At 43.9% G+C, this 11,103-nt stretch overlaps 1 protein-coding gene across 2 annotated transcripts in view; it reads right to left on the reverse strand.

The window, feature by feature from the left end:
• Positions 1-2,209: 2,209 nt before the first annotated feature.
• The window catches only part of LAPTM4B (lysosomal protein transmembrane 4 beta), a 34,663-nt gene continuing 25,769 nt past the window's right edge, over positions 2,210-11,103 (reverse strand). The window contains exons 6-7 of one of the 2 annotated variants that reach the window (XM_006104155.3): positions 9,899-9,994; positions 2,210-2,649 (exon numbers count right to left, since the gene is read on the reverse strand). In XM_006104155.3, coding sequence (XP_006104217.1) covers positions 2,572-2,649; positions 9,899-9,994 — 174 coding nt within the window. In that variant the 3' untranslated portion in view covers positions 2,210-2,571. The remainder of the gene's footprint in view (positions 2,650-9,898; positions 9,995-11,103) is intronic. The other variant, XM_023745480.1, reaches the window with a different exon arrangement.

The following is an 11,103-nucleotide window of genomic DNA, read 5'->3' on the forward strand; positions in this document are numbered from 1 at the left end:
GTCTCATCAGGAAAGTGACCAGAGTATAGAGGCAAGAGAACAATTGGGGCAGTAAGTCTTCTTGTTTTTCTATAGACAGCAGGAGAAAGAAGCTAGATATTAAAGTGGGATGTTGCCAGCATGTCATAATTTCAAGAGTTTCATCAAAAGGTTGATGAAACTTGGGGACTCAACAGGGTTGAGTCACACATGGAGTCACCTGTTGGGAATGGCTAAAGGCATTTCCCCAAACCTGAATAGGAAACTGACTGTGGCTGCCAGACAGTTAAAGGGCATCTTAATCTACATGTTATTGCCTCCTACTGGCCAAACACCTGAACAGCCGTAGGCTATCCCCCCATTCTGACAATGGACTCTGTACCCTTTGAAACCTTACCCATTGAAGTGTATTATCTCCACCTTGCCTTAGGACAGACAAATTATGTTAATAAAAGCAAGGGTCCTAGACAAGGAGGCTCTCTTCAGTTCCTTTAGCTGAAGGTCCTCTGACCCCCAATGCCTTTCAAAATTATATCTCGTCTCCGGATTCTTTATTAGTCTCTGGATTCCTATGTCATCTACTCGCAGCCCCTTTTCCAGATTCCTGAACCCTTGATGCTGGGACATGAACCCCGGCAGGATGTAAAGTACATTTAAAAGATGGGTATCTGGATCAGCAATGAGACAAAGACCAGACGACCTCCTGAAGCATGGAGTGCGCTCTCCACGTCACAACCTCCCCACGGTGGTGGCAATTCCTTACTTTGTAGAGGCAGCTCTGCAGCTTAGCCTGGGTCACGCACCAGCAGCAATGGGACCTGAGTAGGAAGTGGTATCCTGATGTCTATGGTGCTGTTTGAGTGTCACGTGAACAAGATCCTCTCAGACCACCCTCCAGAGACTCAGAATCAGCACTTCTCTCCATTTACCATGTGCTGTTCTTCATGCTGCAAAATTATGCAAAAAAGCTAGAAAATGATGGATAGCAACATGCCTTACACAGGGATCAGTGAAACGACCTGATAGGCCTTTTCCATCCCTAATGACCCTTATGATGAACTCAGTGTGAATCTTATGGGCATAAATCATCAAGGAACAGAATTTCTTAGGTTGAGTTTATACAGAACACTAAAGAGATATGTCGTGAGAAATAACTGAGGCTGACTCTCAGGTATACAGATCTCCCCCTCTCACCTCCCTTTAACGTTTAATCTCCCTCCCACTGTAGTAAAATCTGAGCTGCTCATTCAAAGTGCACTACGGACACAGAGCAACCACATGCAAAACAGCTCGGCATACGGAGCTTGGTAGAGGCCAGGGTGAGGAATGCTGGAAGTTCAGGGCTGTTTGTCTCCATTTCTCTTGGCCGAAGATGTTCTGATTTCATCAGCACTGAAATATTAAAGAGCCCATGTGTGAAACAAGCCATAAACCTCCTCCTTAGGCTCGGCCATGTGGGCGGGAAGGGTCCCCAGGCACAGCCGCCAGAGCCAATTCTTGGGTGTGGGCAAATCTCACTTTAATTGTAAAAGCCTTCATGTACAGCACATCGAATGGAAAAAAAAACAAAACAAAACAGGAGCTGGGACTCTTCCATCTATGAATACATAAAAGTCCCCCGAAATCCAGGTAGTCAAGGTGGGGGGGTCCCTAGGAAAGTGCCCCTCCTCCTCATTTTTCTGCAGATCATTCTACACTCACTTTGAAAGATGACTAGGCATAGTTGGAAGTTCCAAGCAGTAGGATGTGCCTTGCAGGGAGAGAAGAAACCTTTTTATAGGATCAGGTAAGTACCTACCAGCAGTGCCCCCTGACAAAGTGAGACGGACATCCCGGAGGCAGGCCAGGCCAAACCACGCAGTGAGAGGGCCTGGCGGGGATAGGATACCCGGAGACAGGGAGCTCGGGGTGCCGTGCAGCGCCTAACACATCAGTTCACCCTGTAACTCGGACAAGACACGCCCCTCCATGACCTCAGACCCGGGGTGCCCGGAACAGCCATGTGCCGTGGCTGCTCTCTCACTGCCGGGGATTGTCAGAGAGTCTCAATTTAGCCCACGGACAGATCCAAATGGTCCCTGAATTGATGCCATCAAGGCTCTTAAGGAAATTCCTGTTTTATTTAGGCACACTAATGGACTCCTATTTCCCTAACTGGAGCACCGATTCACCATTAACAGCCCTGCTCTCTCAAGGGTTTCTTCCACACACCGGAGAGGCTTAAGAAAAGTATTGTTTCATTTTGATTTTATTTGATACTTTTGAAAGAGACAGAGGAAACAGAGAGGAAAATAACGTGATGAATCCCCCAACTTGGGGCCTAGGGGTACAAAACCAGACTTCTCCGCCTCAAGTCCACCCAGACTGCCGGGAATCGGCGCCCAGGGCGTCCAGGGAAGCTAACCTATCACAGTGCTCTAGCTAAAGCATACGTTTAAAAATACGGAGGGTTTCAACTTAACACTAAAAATTTAAGTTGCAACATCTCAGCAACAAATAACTCGGGAGAGCGCATCTCAGAAGAGAAAGAACTGATGCCTCGATGTCTGCAAAGCCACGCTCTGCTCTGCTCTGCTCGGCCCACCGTCAGGCTCAGGCAGACACGTAAGGGGGCGGCGGCTCCTTGGCTGCGCCGGTCACAGTGGCATCATCGTACGGGGGTAACAGCACCTAAGGAGAAAGAGAGAAGCTGAGGGTCCGTGTTGAAAAGTGCACACAGGTTCTCCTGAGCTTTAACTTCCATTGAACTTTTACGTAATGAAATGTTTCCCATAACCTGGACCAATTTCAATTTTCCAGCAGGTGGCCAGACTTTGATGAGATTTCTGAATCCTTTTTTTTTTTTTAAATATATTTTATTGATTTTTTACAGAGAGGAAGAGAGAGAGATAGAGAGTTAGAAACATCGATGAGAGAGAAACATCGATCAGCTGCCTCCTGCACATCTCCCACTGGGGAGGTGCCCGCAACCCAGGTACATGCCCTTGACCGGAATCGAACCCGGGACCTTTCAGTCCGCAGGCTGACGCTCTATCCACTGAGCCAAACCGGTTTCGGCATTAAGCTTTATTTATTGAGTTTACAGAGAGAGGAAGGGAGCGAGAGACACATCGATTACTTGTTCACTTATTTATGCATTCAGTGGTTGATTCTCGCATGTGTTCTGACCAGAAATCAAACCCACAACCTTGGTGTATGAGGACGACACTCGAACCAACTGAGCTACCGGGCCAGGGTGAGCCTTTCTGCATCTTTAAAGAAGCAAATGGGAAGAGACGTGTGGCCCTTTCGGAGATTTCCAAGCCCTGCTCACATGGGCCTGGACGCCACGGTGCCTGGAGGGTGCGAGGCTGTGTGTCTAGGATGGGCAGGAGGCAGTGGTGGCTCTGAGAGGGAAAAGGCTCCGGGGGTTATGTCTGTGGGCACACAAGCAGGGCAGGCGCCCGAGTGATCCCGGGAGCCACGCGTGTGAGATCGGACAGCAGAGTGGAGCACCAGGGCCAGGGGGCCATCTGGACGCGAAGCCTGGCTCAGCCACACTTTCTCGGTGTGGTCTTGGGTGGGTCACTTATTCCCAATTTCCACGTCTGTAAAATGAGGGCCCTTGAGAATGAGAGCGCTATAACGTCCCTAACCCACGGCGTGACGCACGCCTGAAGTGGCAAGATGGCACCTGTAAATGGCGGGAGAAACACAAACAGTAAACTGATTGATAACCTCTGTTCACATGTCCAGTACGAAAACCACCACGTGTAATTGTTTATGAACTGTCAGCATAAGAAAACATTGGCTGATTCTGGCTTTCTTGGAGTAGAAAACAAAACACAAAAAGATATCGACTCAATGTAATTAGCCTTTGAATCAGTCAACTAATATTTACTATGTACCTACTATGCGACAGGCAGTGTAGGTGCAAGATAATTAAAATAAAGTACAGTTCCTGTCCTTGCGAATTCAGCGATGAGGTGAACGTAAAGTGTCACCCACTTCAAGTACTTTGTCGAAAGAGAAAGAATATTCACAAAGGAACAAAACCAAACCACGTCCTGTTACTTTTTCTATTAAGGACATTAAAGTGGTTAATGTTTATCAATGTCATGAATTTTCAATTATCTATCCTTTGACTTCTAGACACACACTAAAACATTCTTTTTAAGTTTTTGTCATCCCCTACACCCCCCACCACCACTACCACCCTACCCGCCCTCCCCAGCCCCCCACCACACACACACCCTTCTCTCTACTCAACCTACTGACCACTTATCCTGCTCTTCTAGTCCTGATGCTCCTCTTGAGCTGAACCCTGTCTGTCGTAACCGCAGCTGGGCCAGCACCCAACAGAGGAACTCACAAGCTGGGTGGAAGCATCATTTAGGCTGGCCCTGGAGAACCTGTATGGTTCATTTGGTGGGGAAATGGAGCCTGGCGTTCCAGGCATCTATACCGGTTAGGGTCCAATCCAGGGCCAGAAACCACCCAGTCATTTAAAAAGAGAGTTTCATAAAGAATGATTAACGGGGCATTGGAGGGGAAATAGCTAAAGGGGGTGGGGGTTGGAGGGGTGGGGGTGTGTGACAGAACTCTAAGGGACATTAGTGCTGAGTGAGGTACTCAAGGCAAAAACAGAGGGGTCCCCTCTGCAAGGCTGGGGACCCAGCACGTGTGGGGTGGGGGTGAGGGGTGGGGAGAAGTTTTCTGGGTTGAATCAGGCCAAATTCAATATGAACTCTTATTTTGGACACTTAGGATAAATAAGAAGTCAAGTCCTGTGTGTGTTTTAAAGTAAAACAATAAAAATAGAGGGCGATTTTCCGAATGTCAAGTCTACCACCATGTTCTGAAAGGAAGGGTACACCTGCCTCGGGTACCCAACCGTGTCCTTCCGTCACTCAAAGAACCCCTCAGCATAAATTGTCAAGGCAACATCTGTGATACATGACACTAGCTCAGGGGTGGGCAAACTTTTTGACTCGAGGGCCACAATGGGTTCTTAAACTGGACCGGAGGGCCGGAACAAAAGCATGGATGGAGTGTTTGTGTGAACTAATATAAATTCAAAGTAAACATCATTACATAAAAGGGTACGGTCTTTTTTTTTTTTTTTTTAGTTTTATTCATTTCAAACGGGCCGGATCCGGGCCGTAGTTTGCCCACGGCTGGGCTAGGCACTAAGACCGAGAAGAGTTAGTGACTTTTTTTTATCTCAGGCATTTCTTTTAAAGGTTTTTTTTTTGTTTTGTTTTTTGCTTTGATTTGGTTGGGAAACTAGAGGAAAGAGTAACCCACAGCATGATCTCCAATATCTAATTAAATTACTCTTTATCTAGTCTCCCTGAGTAGTATTTAGGAAAGTATATATCTGGTCAGTAATGTGTATTGTTTTATAGAAAAAAAAGGGGGGGCACACTTATCGTCTACCAACCAGAGCCCTGGGATCTCCCCACAGAGGTCACCCTGAGACGGTTTAATCTGGGAGAAAAGCCATCTGGCCTATCTGACAGGAAGTGAAAGACACAACATGTTACTGTGTCTGTGTAGATTCCCAAAAAAGACCCGGACAAAAGATAAGCGTACATTACACACTACGAGGATCTTAATATAGCTATGCAGACAGGGAAAATGACAGGACTCCATCATTCCAACCCCCTTAGATCTCAGAGTGAGGCCCCGGTATGTTTATATTAACGCCTCCATTTAGTTCTAGTTAAATCAGTCTTTAAACACGAAGAGCCCTGCTTCAAAAAAAGAAATCTGTCCTCCCACCCTGCAATCCCAGATAGTGGTCTCCAGCAAAAGGAAGCTGCGCTCCTTGGAGAAATGGCTGATTCCGTGTCTGGGCAGGCAACGCCCAAGACGAGCGTAGAACACCTTGTCTTACCAGACAGCAAGGCGCTACCGAAGACTGTGTCCAAAGTTCCAGGCTCCAACCTGAAGAGGCTCCAAATGGCGAATCGTGGTACAATTTGAGCAACTATAATGTACCAAGTTCTAAGAGAAAGCTTTCATTTTCCCCCTTTGAAAGTATCAATAATAATTATTTAGGCGTACTGATAAAGTTTATCAAAACAGTTGTACTTCTGCAGCTGGCTCTTATAATAATAGGCCTCTTTTTATGAGTTTATTTATTACTTAAAAACACACCTCATGCCCGGCCCATGTGTCCACCTATGAATCAGGAGGTCATGGTTCAATTCCTGGTCAAGGCACATGCCTGGGTTGCAGGCCCATCCCCAGTAGGGGGCGTGCAGGAGGCAGCCAATGAATGCTTCTCTCATCATTAATGTTTCTCTCCCTCTCTCATCATTAATGTTTCTCTCCCTCTCCCTTCCTCTCTGAAATCAATAAAAAAAAATATTTTTTTTAAAAAGAAACCTTTGGGGGGAATACACACTTCACAAAAACAAACAAAAAACCCTGCTCCTCACTGGTTACCACTAGAGAATAATGAACCAACTTAGCATTCTGAAAACTGATAAAAAAAGAACAAAGCTAGGTGTATTTATCGATGGCACAAATACAACTGCGCAGCCAACTGGTACAGGAGGGAAAGTTTCTCCCTACAAACATTCCCAGTAATAAGTGAAAAAAAGAATGATAGAATGTCATAGTAATATAACCCCTAAAGAACCAATGAACCTAGGCATTAGGATGCAATGGCTGCTGACATCCCAGAAAGACAGCATCAACCAGGTATCATATGCCTCCTGGTGGAAGAACAAATAATCAACTGTGAAGTAATCTTGGGGGAAACAGTGGGAATTAGAACAGGGAAGCCTCTGGGATCAGCGGTTCTCAACCTGTGGGTCGCGACCCCTTTGGGGGTGGAATGACCCTTTCACAGGGGTCGCCTAAGACCATCGGAAAACACATATATAATTACATATTGTTTTTGTGATTAATCACTATGCTTTAATTATGTTCAATTTGTAACAATGAAATTGGGGGTCACCACAACATGAGGAACTGAATTAAAGGGTCGCGGCATTAGGAAGGTTGAGAACCACTGCTCTAGATCTAACTTACTGGAAAGTCAAAGGACTACAATCAGAAAAATCTAGTCTGCAGGACAAACCAATTTCTTTAACAAAAAATTTACAGAGACTTAAAATACATACAGGGGTGGGCAAAAGTAAGTTGTTTGTATGGAAAGTTACTACAATAATTAGTAAATAACAGTACAAGAATCAACTTCCACAGACTCACAACTGTGAACCTACTTTTACCCACCCCCTGTATTGAGCCATAGGTTCTGTTTCAAAGAAACTGCTAGAAAAATATGACATTTACGAGACAATTGGGAATCTGAGCACTTACTGGGTATTTTATGATGTTAAGAAATTACCTCGTATAAAAATTATTTTATATATAAGTATGCTTAAAAAATAACCATAGCCCTGACCGGTTTGGCTCACTGGATAGAGTGTCGGCCTGAGGACTGAAGAATCCCGGGTTCGATTCCGGTCAAGGGCATGTATCTTGGTTGCAGGCACATCCCCAGTAGGGGGTGTGCAGGAGGCAGCTGATCAATGCTTCTCTCTCATTGATGTTTCTAACTTTCTATCCCTCTCCCTTCCTCTCTGTAAAAAATCAATAAAATATATTTAAAAAAATAAATAAATAACCACACTACCATTCTGTGTTTTTTTTTTAAACATTTTAAAATACTGTCAGAGAGCTGAGACTTCAGGTAGTGACCTATCCCTATATTTTGGAATAAACAATCAATGCAATTGAGTTATGAGACATGATAAATCTTCCTTTCCCCGGAATACCAAAAAAATAAAAAGGCTCACTGAGAACTTTGACAAAGTAGTCACATTATCAGCAGCAACTCAGTTTCCTTAAAAAGGGCAAGTTGATACAGAATGACTGGGGAGATAATGACCAACAATAACCCTCAAGCAATCCCCCAGCATCTCATGCCAACACACCAGGGAGCAACCGAAGCTGGCATGAGTCCACGGCCCCCCATCCTCCTTACTACAAGCTACTGCCAAGCCGGAAGCCTTTCTGAGGAAAGAGGTCTATTATTAGAAGAGCTGGGGATGTCCCGTTGAAATGTACAACGATTTTGAGTTGATGTTGGCCTACATGAAACTTAACTGTTCCTCCATATCTAATTGTGAATCTTTCAAATGGAGAAAAACAAGTTTCCTCTAAAAAGTTCTTTGGATGTATTTTGGGGACTTAATAGTTCTTAAGTTCTCTAAGCACCTCAATTTCTACAAATTTCAGAATATCCTTTGATTTGAAGTATATTGTAAATGTGTGTATTTTTGTAGTCTTTCCACTTTGCTTCTATTAAAAATACACATACAACCCTTAAGAAAGCACTAAAAAACCACCGCCAAGTGTATGCCAAAGCAAAGACATGCAATATGGACATTATCTTCTCTGAGGAACTTCTAAAATAGTATAGCTTTTTAAGTCCTACCCACCACGATATTTAGGGAAAGTTTCTGATATATCTTGCCTGTTTAGTAACTTCATTGGTTCCTCAAACTCAAAAAATCTCAAACTTTGTTTAGACTTTTCATTAGTCAAGCAGGACAATATGTGTATACAGATTTAAAAGAAAAGAAGAGAGAGAGAGAGAGAGAGAGAGAGAGAGAGAGAGAGAGAGAGAGAGAGACTTATAGATAAAATAAAAACCCAGAAACTTGGAAGGAAAAAAATTCTCTTAAGCTAGCAATTTTATCAAAATTATAATGACTTTGAATTGAAGTCATTTCTTTAAAGAAACTTACTGATTCAAGCAAAATTCTTCAGGAAGCTGAGTCGAACATGTGTTTACTGTAATCAGTGCATAGCATCCTGCAGACCCCGCAAAGGGTCCCTCAGCACCTGGGCACGCTGGGTTTTGTGCCTCTGTTCAAGGCAAAGCCTCTTCTTAAACCTCTGCCCATGCATATTTGATTCAACTCAACAACTGCTTGGTGAGTACTTAAGAAAACTATTCGTGAATAACACGCTTTCAGAAAGCCCAGAGTTCTCAGCAACATCAGCTTGCTTCTGTATTTGACATAAAGTCTGAAATTGTTTTCTTCCCATGTTATACACAGGAAAGTAAAGGCAGGGACAGGTTACAGAACTCAAAAAACAAAGCAAAATATAAAACTCTCTTCTACTTTAGAGTTGGCCTGCCATTCATATTTACCCTTCTTCTGTCCTGTCCATTCTATCCCCTGCAAAAGCACCCATCTCCGCCCCCCCCCCCCCCCTCGGGACATGCTCATTCCCATCCTTTTCGTTAGCTACTCCTTGAGCTCGTACCTGTACAGATCACGGCGCCAGGCGCTGTGCTCAGTGCAAAGGCGATGGACACACAGGACGTTAACACCTGGAGGACTCACACTTTTATCTTACCGTGAGCAGTCAGGGTAAAATAAATTACATAAAGTGCAAATGATTTCCGAGACTCTTCCAGCGAAGACACGTGCTCCAAAAATCATATTTGAGAGGCACAACTATTACCAGAACAGAGATCATCTAAATTCTTTTACGGAGGTTTCCCTATGCAGGGCAAGTTTTAAAGACATAGTTACCTCTGCCATTCTGATCTCCCCACCTATCATACCGCTTTTCTAGGTTTTTATTTCATATGTTAAGTGAGATAACATAGTCATACTATGCAGAATTATTTATATACAATGGTTTAATAACTCAGGTTTAAGATACATAAACATGGAGAAGGTACATATATTTTCTATCTGTAATGGTTTTTAAAATAAACCAGAAGTTGAGTGATCTGAATTTTAACATACTTTAAGGAAAATGAAACATTTCGTTCAACTATCAATCCTCTCGTGAATAAGCAGTTCATGATAATGTTTCAACAACTGTGAAAACGGAGCCAACGCTAGAAACATGTGGAAACCCTCAGACATGTAGAGACCCCCGCAGTAACCGTGGCACCTACCGTGCTGTCATTGCTGGTAACATACACCAGGACGTCGGAGTTGTTCCTGCCGTTGATGTACCGGTAGCAGTTCCAAACGCAGCTAATCAAGTAACCCTGGAAGTAGTAGTGATTATATGATCTTTAGTTTTCAAATTTCAGACAATGTCAAATGTCACCATAGATAAAGCCACATTACAAACCCTTTATGTACATAAATTATAAACGCATTATGTTGACTCTTCTACACCAAAAAGACTTTAAACTTACAAATATTGGGTACACTACCTTTCTGGCAAAGGGTGCTACGCTAGCCTTTTTCTATCACACCACCTCTGTAGGTGGTGGAAGTAGAGAGGGCTGAGAGCAGAACAAGAAATTCAAAGAAAAGGGAGTAGCAATTGCCAAACACATTTATTGCTCCCAAATTACCAGTCAGCAGCATTCATTCAATAAACACTCCAATGGGAAACTTCAGGTCTACTGTCTCTAAAAACCCAATTACTATTTCAGTGACTTTATTTCTTATTTGACATTTCTGTAACCTGGAAGAGAATTTAGTGGATTTCCCAAATAAACCTGCACTGACTACTTCTGTCCATCACCTATTTGCCGAGCTAGGAGGTAAGCATAGCTCCCTCTACTGTCCTAGGACCAAGTGCAACTGTCGTGTGCTGGTGTCGACTCCCGGGGAACCGGAGTGGTGACAAACCTTATCGATGAGTAACAGAGAAAAGTAGGTCGTGAAGCCACTAATCGGGGACACTCCTAGGTATATTCCTATGTGAAACCACATAGGAGACCCTTCATAAATAGTTACTGAATAAATGAAGGAACAATGGATCTTGCCATATGTGCGTTCCCTCACTTAAACCTCACAGTCCCCTACAGATTGTTTTGTGAACTACCACTGCTATTTGATAAAGGAAGACACCAAGGCCATGGTCACAGTTGGAAATAGCAGTGATAGGAGGTAAATCTAGGTGTTCTGATGCAAAATCTCAAGTAAGCATTTTCAATATAAATGAAATGCCTTTCTTAAGAGCACTGGGAGGCTCCAGTCTCTGAGCCTCTGGTAATGGCAGAGAGTAGCTTGTCAGATGAACCTTCTTCTTGCAGGTAAAACTGATAAAGCCAGAAACACACACACACACACACACACACACACACACACACACATGTGAAAGCAAGGGAAAGGCACAAATACCCAGGCAGAAGCTATAGGG

The sequence above is a fragment of the Myotis lucifugus genome, unplaced genomic scaffold (genome assembly GCF_000147115.1).
Source record: "Myotis lucifugus unplaced genomic scaffold, Myoluc2.0 scaffold_548, whole genome shotgun sequence".
NCBI classification, from domain to species: Eukaryota; Metazoa; Chordata; class Mammalia; order Chiroptera; family Vespertilionidae; genus Myotis; species Myotis lucifugus.